This window comes from Populus euphratica, unplaced genomic scaffold (assembly GCF_000495115.2).
Source record: "Populus euphratica unplaced genomic scaffold, PopEup_1.0 scaffold88.1, whole genome shotgun sequence".
Lineage (NCBI taxonomy): Eukaryota > Viridiplantae > Streptophyta > Magnoliopsida > Malpighiales > Salicaceae > Populus > Populus euphratica.
Window position 1 is genome coordinate 373902 of NW_011499956.1, and position 20865 is coordinate 394766.

Consider the following 20865-nt stretch of genomic DNA (forward strand, 5'->3'; position numbering starts at 1 on the left):
TTAAGAAAAACGTAACTATAAATTTTACTTCACGAAAGTACATAATTATATATAGAACCTCTTATTTATTTGGTGTCATTATCTTGTCTAACTTTCTTAATCTTGCCACCAAGATCCCCAGCAAGAGCCGGAGGAAACAAGGATTCGATCTCATTGGACAGATCAAGTAAGACTCCCCGTTGAGGCGATTTTCGTTTGGCTGATGGGAGTGATTTAGGTTTTCTGGGTGCGGGCGGACATTGAAAAATGACAGGAATTTTGCGATTCAAAGAAGTTGGAGTCTTGAACCCATCATCATCGTCATCTTTATCATCTTCAATTTGGAATGCTTCTACAGACGGCAATTTTATCTTCAAAGTAGGCACCGATATCTCGCAATCGTCTTCTTGCTTTTCTTCTTCTTCAACTTCTTTTTCCTGATGAAGCTCTTGGGGTACAATTTCACAGTCATCTCCAAGTTCTAATGCAGATCTCACAAGGAAATTGAAATCCATGGGATTCAGATCTTTCTCAGAGAAAAACATCTCAGAGTTCGACAATCCCATTAACGAAAATGATTTCAATTCGGAGAACATGATAAAAGATCTCTCTTGATTAATAAAGCAAACAAAGGACAAACACAGTTGAAATGTAGAGCTAGATTTTGAGAAACCTAGCAAGCTAGCAGGGAAAAGGGAAAAGAATGAAACAAAAACAAGCAAACAAGGACAACCAGAAAACGTTTATGGCAAGAATGCAGTAGTACGTAGCAGTGGCTAAGAATACAACCATATAAAATGGCCACCTTTACTTCATGTCTATGAGCTTGTTTGGATTTTAGCTATGGAAATGTTCTTGAAGGGGGAGGTTGTTTGGATTTTAGCTATGGCAATGTTCTTGAAGGGGGAGGAGAGAGAGAATGTAGGGAACTTAGAAACACACTTGGGCGAAGGATCCAATGCCACATATATAGATTCAGGCATTGACATAAACTCACTCTCTCTATCAACAAAAAAGTCCCTCGCTTTCTCGTTTTAAAAATGAGGGAGCTGAGCTTGACAATGGCGTCTTTTTCAGTCTTTATCGGGTCAGCCATTAACTAACTACTATAAACTCTGTGGCTTAAGCAAAGCGATCGCTTTTTCTTTGATTTCTACGAACTTTGAGGCACCTATGCACGTGCTTTACGACAGCAAAAACACATCTCGTGTTAACATCCGTTTTGTTTAACTCTTCTCGCAACCTGACTCTCGTTTCTCGCCATACTTTTTATGACTCCGCAGACAACTTCTCGTCTCTCCATCAATGTTTTTTCAAATTGGTGTCGTTTTATTGTATAAAATATGCAAACTACAAGATAAACATTGATAAAAATACTCAACTGAGACATGCTAAAAACTTAACTAATCAATTATATATAGATTTGAGATGCTACTTTATATATAGATATATTGGTTAGGCATTAAATTGGATTTTTCCTTTTGTATAGATTCATGTTGAATACATACTCATGCATGGGAATATAATAAAAAATACAAACTCGGTTTTGAACATCAGATTTATAATTTGTTAAAAATAAATTCATGTATAATATTATGTTACAAGTTAAAAAAAAAAACATTTAACATGCACAGCTGTTAAATAAATGATGGTTCAAGACACAATTTTACTTATACTTTCTAAATTTATAATTGTGAGATTGTCAACTTAAAATTAATTTTGGTATGTCTATATTTTTATTTGTTTCATTTTATTTTTTTATAACATAATGTTTCTGATGAGGATATGTTATTTAGCATGTACTAGTTTATTGAGTATGATCTCGCTTGCAGCTTAGCATAAAAAATAATATCTAGATTATTAAAAACTTATTAACATTATCATACATGAAAATCGAGACAACAATACAAATTTTAAAAATCCTAACCTAACTATTTTCCTAGCTCAAGTATCAAGTTGTGTGGGAGTTACCTCGCGTGACCTTGTTCACTTGATAGGTTCAAAGAAAAAAAATCAAATTAATAATGCATGATAAAATTAAATAAAAACACTATATTAAAGGATGAAATTGAAGAATTGATATAAAACATAGTTATATTGTCAAGGGGGAAATAAACTTAAAATTATAGATTATTTATTGTTGTTTAAGTCTTCAAAGAACTAGATTGTAAATTATAAGGGTGATATATATATATATATTAATTGTCATCATAAAGAAGAAGAAAAAAGAGAATTGTTGACCTCTGGGTCACATAATAATGTTTTGTATATTTTGATCATAACAATTAAATTAAAACAAATTAATGATATGTTTGGAAGAGATTAACTTTAAACATGTTTATATGAAGATCACATTAACAAATATAAGGAATTGAATGAAAAAATTCATCAACAAGTTCAAGAGGTAAAGTAAGTGAAGACTTAGTTTTTAAGGATTTATTTTAATGTTTATCATTAAATCTTCATATCTTACTTAATAGCAAGCTAAAATGAACTCACACACTTCACATTATATGTATAAATAGGATTGATATACATTTAATCGGTTTAAGTTTTAGCAGGTTTGAAACTGTCAAAAATAGTTGTTAAGTTGAATCAGTCCAATACCGTTATTCATCCCGTGATGAACACTTGAGAAATGTATAGAAACTGATTGACCAAAAAATATGGTCATTTGAACATATCGACCATTTTAATTGTCAAATACATTCTAATGGCTATAAACAATTAGTCTCTTTTGGAAACATATATATAGCTCTCTTTTATGCAAAATTAAAGAGAGAATCTAACATACATAGTACAGAAGCTGTTCCAAAAGAAAAAATCAATTGGAAATCATCAATAATAAAATATTCTAAATTATGCTAAATTAAATCTTTATAAGTGTTATTGGGTGAGTTATAGAGATTATAATTTTTAGTTGTGCAATCTGCTTTTTGAGAGAATAAATCTTGTTTTAAATAAATCATAATTGTAAATATTTGAGAGTTTAGATAAACTCTTGGCATTAGTGAGATATTGTTACTAAAAAAATTTTGAAGGAGGAAACATCTTCAAGTAGTGTAATTATTTGATGTGAATTTATCAAGAGCATTATATCTTTCACTTTAAGTAATAAAAGAATATAATATTCAATTACAGTTAGTACTTGAGGTATGAATGTAGATTTTTTGAACCACGTTAAAAATATAGTTTACAATCTCTCTTTCTATCTTTTTACTTTAAACACTTTAATTATATTATTTGACATTGTATTGTATTATATGTACTTGGTGTGTTTATTTATATTATTTGATATAATTAATGAAACATCTAATTCACCTTCTTTTTGATATTATTGTTATCTTAATTTTAGAACAACAATTTACTGTTCATATGGATAATTAAACCAACCTCAATTTTTTTAAGTTATTAATATAATTTGATAATGTGGTATATATATTTCTATAAAAGTGCATTTGGATTAAAAGTATATTTATTTTACTTTTTAAGTAATTCTTAATATTTTTCACTTCAATATATAAAAACAATCTAAAATTATATATAAAAAATTGATATTTTTTCAATTTAAATACATTTTAAAAAACAATGAAAATATACTACCAAACATGGCCTTTAAAAATTGAAAGGTGACATAATGTATAACTAAAAAAATAGAAAGTTAGAGGTTTTATAGGCCTCAAAATTATAATTAAATTGTATAGAAAACACTGATTTGATAAAATATAAATATCATAATAATATTCTTAAATTTTTTTGAAAAATAATTTATATAACATTATTTATAATAGTTGTACGTATAACTAATTAAATCCATATAGAAAAAATGATTTTTTTATTAAAAATTACATGGCTAGTAAAATTCATCTATTATTAAAGTTATCAAACTGAATAAATCCTAAAAAAAATTAATAATTAAAAAAATAACATACAAGGAATTAAATATTGTACGCTTCACATCAAACTCTCCCGGTTGAAAAGGAAAAAAAAAAAACTTGTCCTCAAATTACAATCAAAAATTGAATTCGACTAAGTAAAAAAAAATATTTTAAATAAAACAACAGAAGCAACTTCATCACATCATAGCTTATTTCATTAAATTTATCTATATTATTGAATTTAATAGCACCCATATCAACTCTAATTAGAAATACCTCCTATCAAGATAACAATGCCATCCAAGCAATGGCTCTTCCGTTCACCAAAGGGGGTGTTTGGGAGCTTTAACAGCAGGCCCGCCCTTCTCAAAAGTTTGTTCCCAATGATTAATTAGAGGCGGAGGCCGCGGAGCCCCCTTCTGTACGTCCTTTGAAACTATTGTAAATCTGTCAATAAAAAGAATTAGGGTTTAGATAATTCCAAGTGTCAATAATAAAAATAAGTTACCAGTAACTATAAATTATTTTAATTTATTTAGCATTCAAATTTCTGAACCATATAAAACCCAAAAAATCTCAACAATTAAAGAATTCACAAAATAAAAATAATTATTGCAAAAAAAATAATCTTTATGACCCATATCTTTTCACTCCAAAGTGGTATATTTCACATTTAAAATTTAAAAGGTGTTCGAAAATATAATAATATTAATTATTTTTTAAAATATTTTTAATTAAAAATATATTAAAATAATATTTTTCTATTTTATTTTTCTCAGCCCGGAAAAAAAGTAAACTAGATATTAAACTAGTTACTTGTGGCTCGAAAATGCTGTTATCTTCCCTTCCCACTAGCTAAGCGATCTTGTGGGTGCTGATGCTGCTGTCTCTGAAATTGGGCACGAAACGACAAATTGTCCAATGTTTGATGGGATCCGCGTGGAGCATGTTGGATCTGATCTCTTGGCGAAGCAACAAAGTCACCTGCGACGAAACCCAAATTATTTGACAACATTAATGTCATGTCAGGGAAAGAGATAACAGGACAAAACTCTTGATGGCCAGCGCCACTTTAATTAATTATACATCTCCCACCATTGTATTATCTGGTTTATTAAAATTAACTATGATTTTTCTTTTTTACAATCAATCTAAGATATTTTCTTTGGATAATTCTTTCAACCACGCACCCATAATTTATTCAGAAACCAAAAGCTGTTGTTTTGGTGTCAAAATGCTTAATATATTCTTGTAATCTTCTTCCACTTTCATATTAATAAGAAAATAAGATTAAATATGTGAGCGGGTTTATTTAGAACACACAAGCGAGTGAGATTTAATTAATTATTCGGGTTTACCCACCGGTTTTATGATTAACAATCTGATTATGAGTTAAATGGCACGCTGCGCCGCTCGGGAATCACCCAGGTCCCATCGCCATGTGATTTTCTTTTTGGGCACCATGTCCAGTGAGAAGTACGGAGGCTAATCTTCCTAGGGAATACCAAGACAACGATGCAGTTTTTACAAAGACGTTTTGAAAGCGTTTTTTGAAGATATATTTAAACTAAAAATATACTAATTTAGTATTTTTATTGAGAAATTTTGATGTAGTAATATTTAAAAAATTAAAAATTTCATGAATCTTTAAATCTTCAAACAAATGAACCCGTATCCACTGTCGTTTCATCAGAAAGCTGCCTCTGCGTCAGCGGTATTAGAACGGCGGTACTCACGTGGGTCCCAAATAAAGGCCGATTAATTTCATGATGTAGGTCCACCAATCTTGTGGCTGTAGGCCCTGCATGCTCATGGACTTTGGATTCCTACCTGCTGATATAGATAACGAGATTATTATGAGCACTTTTAAAGCTCCCATCTTAACTCAACGGTTGATTTTGGACCTGGCTCGTCCACTTCCTGACCAAGCTCATTGTAAGAATAAGTTTCACTTGGAAATAACTTTATTTGATTTAATTTACTTGAAAAATCAACTTATAAGTCAGTTTAACCATTTTTTAAAAAAACAACATAATTTTAATTTTTTAAAAAAATTATTAACTCGATTAATCCTATATCCTGATTCTAAATATCATTTATGTGTCGAATTAATCTAAATATCCTTAATAACTATAAATTTTTAGAGGTGTTTTATTAATTTTTTTTAAAACAGCATAATTTTAATTTTTTTAAAAAAATTATTAACTTTATTAATTCTATATCTTAATCCTGGTATTATCTATATGTCAGATTAATTTAAATGTCTTTAATAATTATGATTTTTAGAGATGCTTTATTAATTTAAAAAAATAATAAAATTTAATTTTAAAAAAATTATTAACTTAATTAAACCTTAATCATGATCTTGAATTTCATCTATGTTTCAAATTAACGTAAATATTTTTAATAGTTATAATTTTAAGAGGTTGTTTGTTGCTGTATCTATTTTTTATTCAATTATATTTTTTAAAAAATTTGAATTTTGAATTTTAAATTATTTTAATGTGTAAAATAAAAAATAAATTTTAAAAAATAAAATAAATATACCAAACACGACCGACGGATCAAATGTGGATCATTTATATCCCCTCAAACGATAAATTGACGGTATATGATCACTTGAATTGTCTTCTTTCCAGCGGAAAGTGGGGGCCCCGATTGGATTGCTTGGATTTCATCACATCATAGACGTGATAAAGGGTCTGCTTAATTTGAGGCGGGCCCCCTCATTGTCTCACTTTTGTCTTCTCTTTCTGTGATTTTAACCTCAAAGTTCATTTAGAAATCCAAATCACAGCAGCTCCTGGGAGATCGCTTAATTAATTTCGTATATAATGGTTATTCGATAGTGCTCTGAAAATAGTAAAAGAGTTGAGTTGATCTGATTTTTGAAATTGACAAAAAAATAAATAAAAAGTGACTAAGGTGATAGCTTGGAAGTCAAATTGGAAAGATAAAGGAGAAGGAATGGAAATACACCAAAATACAGGGCTACAGCAACAAAACCTTCCGGCAGCCCAGCTACCATGGTTTCATTAAATATTGTTATTATATAAGATTGCTTACTGCATGCTTAGAGGCTTAATCATGTTGCATATTGTGATTAGGAGTGGAAATAGTTATGATAACGTGGGGTACGGTACTTAAAATGAAAAGGGACCTCACACACACACACACACACACTCTCATGGCACATAATTGCATCTCATGCTCATGCCTAATGATTCTGCTTCCCATCTCCGATCATCATGTCCCATCCCCGGCAATCATCTCTCCCCATTTTCCTACCCTTCGTCTTCCTACTTTCCGGATATCTTGTCTTCCCATATCATGAAAAGAGGTGCCTTTCATTGCATAATCAGGTCACTACAAACCTCTTGATGAACAGAAGAAAAGAAAAGAAAAATTTCTCACACTTGTAGCAGTATATCTGATAGTTCATTAGTTTGATCTGACAATTTCGTGGAGAATATTGCTGAGAAATAGATTAACTGATCCAAAAATGTGTACTTCTCCTTGTGTCTGTGGACAATGTAATCTAGTTTCATGTATTGGCTATATGTAAAGCAAAACTGCTCGGAGTTAATGGAGTTTTCGTATCTATATTTGCCTCAGTAATAAAAGATCCTTAATTTGGCAGTTCAAACAAAATCTTTTTTATATAGTTCTGGTCAAGCAAGGGGCCTGCAGGGCATGTTCATTTTATCTTGGTTTCCACCAAGAACCAAGAACCATGGCCTGCCGACCCTTGTTTGACTATAAGATGCCGAGAGGACAACCTTTGTTCCTTTTCTTTCGATAGGAAATCTATAGGAGTACTCTTGTCTGCTTGATCATGAAGGAAATTTGGATCAATTAATTCCCATATAATCATATTATTCCGTCCAAATGGCATAGATGACGACATATATATAAAGTCCAGAGAAATTTGTTAACGGTTTTATTTTTGCAAATTAATGAATCATTCAAACTGGTAATTTTTGTGTCGAGTCCATAGACTATTTGTATCTTCAAGTACAAATATGAAACACTTAAAGCAATTAACATTGACCCACAAAACATTATTTAGCCAAGTGCACAATAATCCTCCTAATTCTCCGATTACCTCTTGATCATACGAACATAAACTGCTTAATTCATAATTAACTCATATATATCTTTTTGGGGTATAGATTACTGAAAAAAATATGTGAAAAACACCAAGAAGTAGCAGGAACCTTACACCACTTGTGCTTACATAGAGTGGCAGAAATTAACATTAAAAGAGAGCGGGGTAAACACTGCTCCTTCAGCATATGGGGATGACAAAGCCACGTCATTTTTTCAAAAAAATACATGTGATTTATTTCTAAAGGCATTTACTTGCATTTTAGGCGCTTGGAGCCCAGCCCAGGAACACAGACCTGGCATGCCAGCCCACCCTCACGAGCCTGGAACGAGCTGCCCTGCTACCTTTTTAATTTTATTGTTTACTGAACTATTTGTTTTTGCAGTTTTTCTAGGGAAAGAATAAGATTCATTCATCTATGTTACTGATTTTAATTAATAAATATTGAAAAAAAGATGATGTGCTTAAATTTTGTTGGTTTTCATTCAAAAAAGGACATGGTATTATACATTGAAACAATAAAATAAAAATACAATTATAAATTTTTAATTTGAATTAAATTTGTTTCAATAAAAATGGCTACTCATTAGATTATAAGGTGGAAAAAGAAGAAATATTTATAGGAAGATTTTATGGTTTATTTTATATCTTTAGAGTTAATTAAAAATTAGTTCCTATTTTAATTAATAATTTTAATATCCAGTTTGATTAACTTTTAAAAATATTATTGAAAATAAAAAAATCAGTATTGCTTACAAGAATTTATAAAACTATGTTATGATTTCTTTTATTTTCTATAAAAAATATATATACATATATAATTTATTATTTCTTGATACCCTGACTTTATATTATACATTACTTGAAGTGGTAAGATGAAACATATGAATGAAACAAGATCTTTTTCCTTAATATTAACTTGAAATTAGCAAATTAAGTATCAGTAGTAAGTAAAAAGAATATACTTTATAAGATAAATGTTATTGCTTAAGGGCATCCCCGTTTCGGAGCTGGTGGTCTCATCACTTTTCATGCGAGAATATATGGGTCTGTACAGGAATTAGGGTCGGAAAGAGTTGACGGTAATCTCCATTCGTTGTTTAGGGCTCTAATCTCCCTAATTGTGATTTGGGCAAAGATCAGGGCTCCCTTTTGGGCTTGTACTCTATTTGTTATAGATAGCAGGTTGGACTTTGTGCTTATTTTTCTTATAACATATACGGCTTAGTGTTTCCCTGTATAGTATAATGCAGTCTATAATAAAATATTAAGTTTTTTTTCTTTGTTTTCTTAAGTGTTGTTTAGTTTTTCATTTATTTTTGTAATGAATATTATTTTTTGTCAATGTTAATTTTTTTTTCTATTAAATTATCAAAATTTTATGATATAAATTCTAGGTTTGATGGGTTAATCTAGATTTTTTTTTCTGGTTTTTTTTTTTAATTAATTTTTTTTAATTTAGTTTGTTAATATTAAATTTTTTCTATTTAACTATCAAGTTTTCATGACACAGATTCTAGGTTTGACAGGTTAACTTAATTAACTATGGGTTAACATGTAAATTTTTTTTCTTATTCAATTATCAAACTTTTATGACATGAATTTTAAGTTTGACGGGTTAACCTGATTTGAAAGATTAACCCAATTAATTATATTTTTTTCATTAGTTTTTTCTTCTTGTAGGCTTTCTTTTTGTTTTTTCTTTTAAATTAATATTTTCTTGTTTAATAATTTTTTTCTTTTTTCCTTTTTCTTTTTTTAAATTTAGTTTGTTAATATTAAAATTTTTTCTATTTAGTTATCAAAATTTCATAATACGGATCTCAGGTTAACTCAATTAATTTAGATTTTTTTTTATTAATTTTTTTTCCCGGTAGGTGTTTTTCCTCTCTTTTTTTTTATGATTTTTTTTCTTTATTAGTTTTTTTTTCCCGGTAGGTGTTTTTCCTCTTTTTAATTAATTTTTGTTTTATTTAATTTGGTTTATTAGTATTAATTTTTTTCTATTTAGTTATCACACTCTCATAATACAAACCTTAAATTTGACAGATTAACCTGATTTGGTGGGTTAACCCAGTTTATTCATATTTTTTTCTTTTTTTCATTAGTTTTTTTCCTTTCAATTTTATTTTTTAATATTATAATTAACTCACAGTGAAAAGGTTGGACAATTGTTTTTCTTTTTTCTTTTTTTGTTTTTTTAATGAATATTTTTTTTGTTTAATTTAGTTTGTTAATGTTAAATTTTTTTTTATTTAATCATCAAACTTTTATAACATGGATTCCGGGTTTGATGAGTTAACCCGGATTGGTTTTTCTAGTTTTTCTTTTTTAATGAATTTTTCATTTAATTTAGTTTTCTAATGTTAATTTTTTTTTATTTAGTTATTAAACTTTCATGACACAGATCTTGGGTTTGACGGGTTAACCCAGCTACTTTTGGGTTAACCCGTAATTTTTTTTTCTATTCAATTATTAAACTTTTATGACTCAAATTTCAGGTGTGACTGATTAACCTAGTTTGAAGGGTTAACCCAGTTCATTCAGATTTTTTTCTATTTCTTTATTAGTTTTTCTCTTCATGTAAGATTTTTTTCTCTGTTTTTTTCTTTTAAATTAATATTTTTTTTGTTTGGTATTTTTTTTGGCTTTTTGCTTTTTTTCTTTTTAATTATTATTTTTAAAAAATTTAGTTTATTAATATTAAGTTTTTTTCTATCTAGTCATTAAGCTTTTATGACATAGATATCAGGTTTGATGGATTAACCTAATTTGACAGGTTAACTCGGTTAATTTAATTTTTTTTTTTTTTTTTAAGTTTTTTTTCCTTTTTTTTATTTTTAATTAATTTTTTTTTGTTTAATTTAGTTTATTAATATTTAATTTTTTTATTTAGTTATCTCACTTTCATGACATGAATCCCAAGTTTGTTGAGTTAACTTTATTTGGTAAGTTAACCAAGTTGATTCAGATTTTTTTCATTAGTTTTTTCTTTTAATTTCATATTTAAATATTAAATATTGTAATTAAAAGGTATCAAACTTTTTTCTTCTAATTTCATGACACGAATCCAAAGTTTGACGGGTTAAACCAATTGATTCAAAATTTTTTCTTTTTCTTAAGCAATTTTTTTCTATCAATTTTATCTTTTAATATTGATTTGATTAAGAATTAAATTTTATAATTTATTTTGTTTACTGTTCATTAGATTATTATGATCTTATGAGGGGATTTTATTGTACCTTTCTTTGCAAAGCACTATTTTATAGAATAATACTTTGCTTTATTATTTTTTTCTTTCCAATTAATCTTTTTTATTTTAATTTTATTATGTAATATTAATTTTTTTTTCTTTCTAATTATCACATTTTTATAACACGACCTTATAACTAGATCCATATCTAAAGCTTTGAGTTTGATGTTGCAATCAAACTTACTTAAACTTGTATCATGAAAGTTTAATATTATTATTAATATTATAAATATAACTTTTAGGTCAAGAATAGTAGACAAACTTAGTGCTCTTAGATATAACTTTGTAGAAAGAATTAACACTTTCAGATTTTAACTTATTTTAATTTTTTTATACAAAAATAATTAATCTACGACGTAATACATACCACCTTTTAGTTTAGAATTTAGAACTTATTGATAGAATCCTTTTATTTTTCAATAAAAACACATGTCTTATAACATTTTGCTGGTCAAATATTTCATCTTTATTTCTCAACTTCAAAGTGAAAAAAACCCTATACAATCGTTTACTATGTGTACAGGACAACAATATTTGACTTGATAAGGTTATCTTGCCACTAAAAAACCACATACGAGTATTCATCCACAAGTGGTCAAGGCATAGAATATTTTACTTTACTAACTGATTTCCTGATCATATAAGTAATAGGATGATTGGATCTTGTAAAACTTGATTGATTTGGGATGAGATTATCATATTAATGGAAACGCTATTATATATAGCTATAAGATTTAATTTTAAATTGTGAATTAAGTAAGTTGATTTATTTAAGTTTTTTTAAAATTTAAAATGATTTTTTTTAATTACAATAGAGGTTTTTTATGGACCCAACCAATATCAAGCAATAAATCATTGAGGTGAATTATTAAGTTGAGCCTAGTCTTATAAGCATGCCCTTATAATGTAAGCATTGTGCCTAATCTATCCTAGGCTCTATCTTATTAAAATTATGTTAGCTTTATGGTGTGTTTGATATTATAATAAAGATTATAATTATGGTTGTGGCTGTAGTTATAATTGAAAGTTTTTTCGTTTAGAAATATATTGAAAATATTTTTTGTTTAGAAATGTATTTAAATAATTTTTGATATTAGTATATTAAAATAATTTAAAAAATATAAAAAATAATTTTAAATAAAATTTTTAATTCTTTTTAGTGAAACACAATCTGAACCATATTTATAAACATGATAAAATAATATAGTAGTTTTGTCAATGCTAAGTGTCTAAATGTGAGATTTAGTGAGCCAAATAAGCTCGAGACAATTAGAGAACAAGTTAATTTACAAGTTGCTTACTTGTGTAATAACTTAACTCCTAAACACCTCATTTATTTTTATTTTATTTTTTTATAATGATAATATTATTTTTAAAATTTTTATTTTAATATTATTTTAAGGTTGTATTTAGAAAGATGGTTGAAATTATATTTTTTAAAAATTTTAAAATTTTTTTAATAATTTTTTATATTTTAAAATTATTTTAATATATTAATATAAAAAATAACTTTTTAAAATAAAAAATATTTTAAACTATAATCACCGCCTAAATTTCAAACGCTAAACCAAAGATGATTTCATTACAATAGTTGATACAATACCCTGATCATGTGATGACGTACTCTCATGCCACGCATTCTCTTCAGTTTAGTGCACAAAAGTATTCTACACGTGCTCTCTCTCTCTCTCTCTATCCCGCCAGTGGCTCATTCCCCCTTCCAGCATCCTCTATCTCCACTAAAAGTCAACACAAATGTCCAACGTACTCTACCCTCATTTCGTGGAACCCGACAAACACTGAACACCCTCCTTCCCCCAAATAAATAAATAAAGAATTATAATATTTCAATCCCACAAAATCTCACTTTTGATTTGCTCCTCTTACCGAATCCTGCGACTCATTCGAAGAAATACCAGATTCTCTCTCTAGCATCTCCAACAAGATGGAGCTCCTACACCCCGCCCACCCGCCCCATCACAACCCGAACTCAAAATCCCATTCTTCGGGGTTAGTGATCGGTCCTGACCGGATGTTGACCTCTGATCAGTTGCTGGACATTGTTGAAGAAGTTAGCAACGAAAGAGTGTATGTGGCTGTGGGGAATTCTTTAGAGAAAGCTTTGAGCTTGCTCAACTGGGTTTTCAATAACTTTGGAACTAGACAAATTTGTTTGCTTCACGTTCACCGTCCTTCTCCTCTAATACCTACTCCCTGTAAATTCTCTCTCTTGCTTTTTTTTTGGTCTGTATACTGTTCGCCAATCTTGCAATGTTTATCGAGTTCAATTTCTATCTTCTTTTTTTCTTCGATTCTTGTTCTTTGCTGGGTTATTCTTAGAAAGTTTCTTGGATCCAAGATGGGGTTTTTCTTTATTCTTTAATTTACTGTTAATTTTGTTGTTGCTGGGATTTTTATTGTAGTGGGGAAACTGCCCGCAAGTCAAGCAAATGCTGAAGTAGTGTCAGCATTTCGAAGGGAGGAGAATGAGCAGACAAAGAAACTTATAGATTATTATCTGATCATTTGTAGTAGAGCAAAGGTGCGTTGTCTCCCAGATTATATATCCGTACATGTAGGGAAATGATATTTTAATGTTGCTTGGGAAGTGATTTTCATGTCACTTGACTTTAAGATAGGGCGTTACTCTTCCTGGTCTAATTCTCCTGTTAAAAAATGCAACTTTGCCTTTGACACTGCTGCCAAGCTCTCTAGGGACTTTTTTTTTTAATTTAATGGCAACTTGATATAATTATAGTATTACTTTAATGCATTTGCATGTAGAGTAACCAGTTGAACGATTCTTCATTACAGACATTTATTAATCACTGGGAAAATGCTCACTTTGCAGGTTGAAGCAACTATTATTGTAATTGAAAACGACCAAGTCCATAAGGGGATTGTAGAATTGGTGAACAGACATGGTGTGAGGAAGCTTGTTATGGGGGCTGTAACAGAAAAGTAAGTAGATCACCAGTATCTCAGTCACTTATATGAGTTTTGGGGTGATCGCCATGGTGTCTCGTAAGTGAAAATGTTTTTGTTGATTCTAGCGGTGCAGCACCTGTCTGTGCACTGCATAGTTTCATGTTTTTCAAACCTGCAAGCCATGCACCGATAGATTATATAGTAAGAATATAACGCGTTATCATCTCTTCAGACAAATATACATTCTCAATCAAAGACTCTACTCACTTTTTGAGTGTTTAAGTCAGCTTCAGAACAGGATAGTAATACCTTTTATCATCTTGCCACTGAAGCAAATTTTCAACAGCAGACTTGTATTTTCCCGGCACAAACTTTGTTTTCCTGTTGCTGTTTTGCATACTGGATGCGTTGTGCTCTACTTGGAGCCTTATATGTTCTTTTGTTTTTATTCACCCATCAATATTTTTGTTGTTTGCAATCAAAATGGTTCGATGCAGTTGTATGAAGGTTAAAAAGAGCTCCAGCAAAGAAAACTATGCAGCAAAATATGCTCCCTTGTTCTGTGAGATATGGTTTATCAACAAAGGGAAACATGTGTGGACGAGAGAAGCTTCTGAAAATTCAAATCCTCTACCACAATGTGCTCATGCTGAGAATATGAGTTTTGAAACTCTAAGATCTGAATCTTTGCGATATAGCAAGAGTAACTTGCCATTCCAAAAAAAAAATCTTCGATCAAACTCTGCTGCAAGAATATCCTGTGCCAGAATTAGCGGTTATGTTCAGAATGAATCAGTGTGTGCAGAATCAGTGTTGCCAACTATATATAGTTCTTATAGTTCATGTTCCTGCCATCCTATCCAGAGTTCAAGTAGCAGCTGTGCTCCAGGATGCACTTCCACTGAAAGAAGAGTTGCTTCAGGTTCTGATTCAAAATTGGAGGAAGAAAGCTCACATTCTCATGTCGAAGACGTGCGTTTAGAAACAGAAGCACTGGGAAATGAATCATTTGAAGATTTTTTGAAGCGCAAAACATTGGAAGCTATCAGCAAGGTAACTGCACTTAAATATTCCTGGTTTATTTCCAAATTTATTTTGCAGATAATGTGGCTGTATTTATGACTCCTTGCAGCATATACTTTGGAGGAGACTATAAATTAGTGGTCAACTTACTGTGTCCCTAGCATGTTCTGAATCTTCTTGGTAGAAATATCAAATTTTTTGTGCCCCTCGCACTAGTAGTTTGTACTTGCATATTGAATCAATTGTAAAGAGAAAAGGTCGACAAGAAAAGAAAACTTGGGATGCACGACACTTTTTTCCACATTTATCTTGTGAAATTTCAATTTTTTTTTTGTTTTTGTTAAATAATCATCTCAACTCAAAATTTTAAACTATTAATTGAGACTTTAAGATATAATTTATATTATTATTTAATACACATTCTCAAGTGAAGTCTCTTTGAGCTTCAAACTTGTACATACCTACTACCTTTTGCTTAATTTTATTAAATAAAATGAGGTTGGTGAGATTCAAACTCATGATCACTTAATCAACAAGGTTTTAATACCATGTCAAAAAATCATCCCAATTCATAAACTTAAACTATTAGATGAAACTTTAAGATGTGATTTATATTATTCTCTAACAGTTTATGAGCAATAATCAAATGAGAAAAATTGCTTAAAAAACAGACATTAACGTGTCATAATCTTCTTTAATGTATTTCGATAGCTTGCCTTTTCAAATTAGTCGTGGTAATTAATACAAATTCACGTTATGGAATCTATCAAGTAGTCCCAAATATATTTTCGCCTTTTTTCTCTGAAATATTTATATGGACGGTTAAGTTAGGGGAGTGTGCTAGATATTTGAAGATTTAAGCAACATGTGAAATAAAAGAAGGGTACTCTTAATTATTTCCTCGAGGGTAACTTTTGTATATGCTGTACTTGTTTTTCATTGGAGAGAAAATCTAATGCCTCTCTTCTCATCAGGTCAAAATCTTTGAATCTGCCCATGCACATGAAGTTAAACTTAGAAAAGAAGCTGAAGATGCACTCAATAATACAATAATGGAGCGAGAAAAGCTATTGGAAGAGAAAGATGAAGCAGCTAGAAAGCTAGAGAGGACCATGAGAAATTTTGCTCTTCTAGACAGTCGTGCACAAGAAGCAAATTGCAGGTCTGAGGAAGCTGCTGGAGAATTGAAACTCATTCAAACATCCATTTCATCTCTGAGGCAGGAAAAGCAGAGGATTCGACAGCAGAAAATTGAAGCTGTACATTGGCTTGAGCGGTGGAGAAGCCATGGGCAGGCAGGAGCTTCAAACTGCAATGGAATTCTTGGAATTACTGAAGAGTTGCCTGAATTAGCAGAATTTTCTTTGTCTGATTTGCAAACTGCAACATGCAACTTCTCTGAGAGCTTCAAACTTGGCCAGGGAGGTTGTGGCTGTGTTTACAAAGGTGAAATGCTGGGTAGAACTGTTGCTATAAAAAGGCTGCATCCAAATAACACGCAAGGGCAATTAGAGTTTCAAAAGGAGGTTAGAGATCTCCCTCCCTCTCTTTTTCTATCTACGTAGAGAGAGATGTCACATGTAGTTCTTCACTGGAGCTTCTTGTAGTCATGACTTGAAAATATCACTACTAATCCTTTAAATTGTTTACATACATGCCTTGGGTGTCCCTGGTTACTTGACAATTATTTGGACAAATCCACAGTTAGATGTGATCTTCATAGTATTATGATGTTTGAGACGATCAGAAAACAATGGGCATATTTAGCAATCTGATTCAGAATAATGTTGTCATCCGTGAGATGCATAATAAACCATCTGATTCAGAATCTAGAATGCTAAAATTGAATTGCTTTGGCATAATTTCCCAGCACCTTGTATCTCACATCATATGTCTGAAATAACATGCAGTTTTTATTTAACCAGGTCCAAGTTCTGGGCAAACTGCAGCATCCTCATCTGGTGACTGTGCTTGGTGCATGTCCAGAAGCATGGTCTCTTGTATACGAGTACTTGCCCAATGGGAGCCTCCAAGATCGCCTTTTCCAGAAAAGCAACATTTCCCCTTTGACATGGAAGATCCGAACACGCATTATAGCTGAAATCTCAAGTACCCTTTGCTTCTTGCACTCTTCCAAACCTGAAAAGATTGTCCATGGTGATCTTAAACCACAAAACATCCTCCTGAATTCTGAACTTAGCTGCAAGATATGTGATTTTGGAATTTGCAGGCTGGTAACTGAGGACAGTCTTTATTGCCCAAGTATTCATAGGAGCGATGAGCCAAAAGGTTCCTTTCCGTATACAGATCCGGAGTTCCAAAGAATTGGAGTTTTGACACCGAAGTCTGACATCTATGCCTTTGGAGTGATCATTCTGCAGCTAATCACTGGGAAGCCACCTGTTGGATTAGTAGGTAAGGTACGTAGAACACTCTCATGTGGGAAATTAGCCTCAATTCTGGATCCATCAGCTGGAGAATGGCCGATGTTTGTGGCAAGGCAGTTGGTGGATTTGAGCCTGCAGTTCTGTGAATTACGCAGTAGGGATAGACCAGACTTAACTCCTACACTGGTGAGGGAATTGGAACAATTGCATGTTTCAGAGGAGAGACCGGTACCATCTATCTTCTTGTGCCCCATTCTCCAGGTAAAGATAGCACACGTGTACAATGAAATTGGGAGTAACAGGATTGTACACTACAGACACGCCCTTTCTCCCTCTTCCCCAACCTCTTTCCTGCAATTATTTCATTTTCTTGGTATGCATATGCATAGGCTTGGCTTTATCAGAACTTACAGGCTCATTGTCATATTGAAGTTGGAAAAGCATTCCTCCAAAGTGCAATTTTTGCCAAATGCTGATTACCCGAGAGCAGAGGTGTCATATTTTGCTCAAATTGGCTTACATATCAAATGGTTTTCTTTCAGGAAATAATGCACGACCCTCAGGTGGCAGCTGATGGGTTCTCATACGAAGGAGAAGCCTTGCGTGAATGGCTGGCAAATGGCCGTGAAACATCACCAATGACCAATTTGAGATTAAGTCACTTGCTTCTGACTCCCAACCATGCTTTGCGTCTTGCCATACAAGACTGGCTTTGCCAAATTTAAAATCCCATGCATTCAGTTACATGGCTTGTTCATCATGTTTGTATGGATTGCATTTTAGGCTATCCTTGCTTCACCGTGTATATAACGGAAATCACTGCATGTAAAATAGCGGGTAGTATTTCAAACGTTGCGATAAAATTCCGCTGTGTTCGATTATTTGTACAGAATTGGTCCCGGCCAAGTGAATTAAACCCGAAAACCATTGTTATACAAGCTGGGTGTGTATAGATGTCTAAGAAATTTGAAGCTTCTGACTAGAAATGGCAAACTTTGATGCAATCATATTAAGCCATGGAGCTAGTTAGACATTCATATTTCATTTCTCTAGCTAGGATCAATATCTTGATCGAAAGGCAGTTGATAAGCATTTCAAAAAAGTGCTAAACAAACCCGTCTTATCTCATTATACATTAACATAACAGAAATTAAATGCACGCCTGATTCTTCTGGGGGGCGTATAATTATCAAACCCGCAACAAGTATGATAAGAAAAAACCTTGGCCACTGACTAATTGTACAAAGAAATTCGCAGACGTGTTGTTTACTGGATTGAAATCCTAACATCCTTGCAATATCCCATCTCTAGCTGAAAGGAGGGAAGCGGTAGTTTGGTTCTCAGCATCACTGAAGGGATGATCTTCCTCTATGATCCTTGGTTCATCTCTCCTACCAGCCAAAAGTGGAGTAGCCTCCCTTGTGCCGTTCCATAGACGTACTTCCTTTTTAGGAGCCAAGTTTTCTTTGAGATTTGTTCCAGGTTTCTCGAGCACCTGCCAATTGTTGACACTATCCCAAGAATCCAGATTCACCCTTTTCTGGCCGGACTCATAATTTGCGTCATTTCGGCTCTTTTGAAATGTTTGGATCGAATTTTGTTCTTTCGGGGACAATAATTTATTTTCCCAGGAATCATTCTGAGAATCACTTCTTGCAAATGTTCCATTAGAAGATTCCTGTAGAATGCCTCGCGCTGATGAAGAAGTGTGGCAGAAGCTACCAAATCCCTGAATCCCTCTAGTCACCTTTCTAGCTCGCTCTCTTTCTTCTTTGAGAAGAGGTCCCTTTTCAAGCAGGTTCAAGATTCTCTCTGATTTCTTTCTAACAGCGAGACCCCAGTTGAATCTGCACATATTTTTCATTTTTTGTGAAGACAAAGCCAAAATTGCTTACAACGCATCTATATACATCCAAAGATCATCAGAATAACAGAAATATATATGAATACAAGTATAAAAAGAATCACAGACCCTTTCACATCTATACACTGAAAGCTTTCCATCTCCCTAATGACATCTTTGTCAATCTGGAACTCCCCTGCCACACTCTCTGGTCCATGAGTCAGCAAGTGTTCAAGTATAATAAGGGAATTGTAAGAGGGCCTCCAGTTCTTTCTCTCAAATCTCAAGAATCTGATTTGGCCGAAATATTCAAACATACAATGGAGGTATCAAGATCATGCAATTCATGAGAAAAGGAATGATTTTAAAGAGAAAAAGACCATGGAACCAGAAATGAAAACCTCTTGTGTAGGATCTCCACAATTCTCCAATAATCATCAACTTCAAAAGCAGCCCTTGAAATGGATCCAAGTGTAGGGTTGTCTGGTGCCCATGGATTCCCACTTGTAACTTCTTCAGTCAACCTTCCAAATATTATTCAAGCACCATCAAGAAAACACATATAACCCATATCAAAAAGACATAATAATACACCCAATATCACGTCAAATCCTAGTTGAAATGAATCACTACTGGTGTTTAAAAGCTTAACCCATAAATAAAAAATGCCTTACAGTTCTGCTGGTGTGACATCAGTGAGAGCTAATCTAGCACTCTTGATCTTTTCCTTGAAGAAGAAAGAAGTTTGCTTCTTAAGTTCATGGAATGACAGCGTCCCTATATTGTTGTTGCCATTGCTTTTGCTTAAGATAGACATGATTCAGGATTCAGACTCAGCCAAGAAAAGGAAAATCCTAAGAGTTATTTTTACATCAGGGCTACCCTAACTAATAAAAACTTAAATTCTTACAGTGGACAAATTCAAAATAATATTTAATTCAAGGGACGGAAATTATGTTAATAGCGATTGTTTCAAGGTAAAGTAAAATAGTGAAAAGGATGTCTAGGTTTTTTTATACGAATAATGGATGTCATGCCAACATGTCCACAGTAAACATTATGGACAGAGGGTTCCCAGTTTGAACTTCGAATTTCAACTTTGTGTCTGTAACAAAATGTATTTGTCCTCTTCTCCATCTTCCTGCAGAAATCATGTCCTTGGAAGGAGCGGGGTGATTTTGACAGTTTGGAGGTTTATTACGAATAAATTACCAGTCCCTCTAATTCTACAAAATTAATCAATTGGTTATTCTTGTCTTAAAAATAATTAATTAGTCTTTTTACAAGTGCTAGTGTGTTTTTATGAATTTCTTCACAAAATAATCATCTTCTCTCTTAAAAAAAAAAATCACTTTAAGGTGATTTGCTTATTTTTAAACTTAAACTTAGATACCAAAATCTAAAAAAAATATTATTCTTTTAAACATACTAGGGTAGTGTAAGAAAATTTGATTTTGTTATATAAC

General features: G+C 31.7%; 3 protein-coding genes and 1 long non-coding RNA gene across 4 annotated transcripts; 2 read left to right on the forward strand and 2 right to left on the reverse strand.

Annotated features, from left to right (window-relative positions):
* Positions 1-568, reverse strand: LOC105138337 (cyclin-dependent protein kinase inhibitor SMR3-like). Its single transcript, XM_011044388.1, has one exon. It carries the CDS (start codon positions 543-545, stop codon positions 66-68), a length of 480 nt encoding a protein of 159 aa, XP_011042690.1. The 5' UTR covers positions 546-568; the 3' UTR covers positions 1-65.
* Positions 569-754: 186 nt separating this feature from the next.
* LOC105138336 (uncharacterized) lies at positions 755-988 on the forward strand. Its single transcript, XR_844749.1, has 2 exons — positions 755-846; positions 889-988. It is a non-coding gene; the product is annotated as an uncharacterized LOC105138336 (long non-coding RNA).
* Positions 989-12922: 11934 nt separating this feature from the next.
* On the forward strand, positions 12923-18508 carry LOC105138338 (U-box domain-containing protein 33-like). Its single transcript, XM_011044389.1, has 7 exons — positions 12923-13434; positions 13642-13760; positions 14070-14179; positions 14644-15199; positions 16144-16695; positions 17095-17817; positions 18099-18508. The coding sequence occupies exons 1-7, from the start codon at positions 13164-13166 to the stop codon at positions 18279-18281; spliced, it is 2514 nt and encodes an 837-aa protein (XP_011042691.1). The 5' UTR covers positions 12923-13163; the 3' UTR covers positions 18282-18508.
* Positions 18509-18644: 136 nt separating this feature from the next.
* On the reverse strand, positions 18645-20423 carry LOC105138340 (uncharacterized). Its single transcript, XM_011044391.1, has 4 exons — positions 20074-20423; positions 19801-19923; positions 19529-19690; positions 18645-19403 (listed from the first exon to the last, which is right to left on the reverse strand). Exons 1-4 carry the CDS (start codon positions 20214-20216, stop codon positions 18839-18841), a joined length of 993 nt encoding a protein of 330 aa, XP_011042693.1. The 5' UTR covers positions 20217-20423; the 3' UTR covers positions 18645-18838.
* Between the last annotated feature and the right edge of the window lie 442 nt (positions 20424-20865).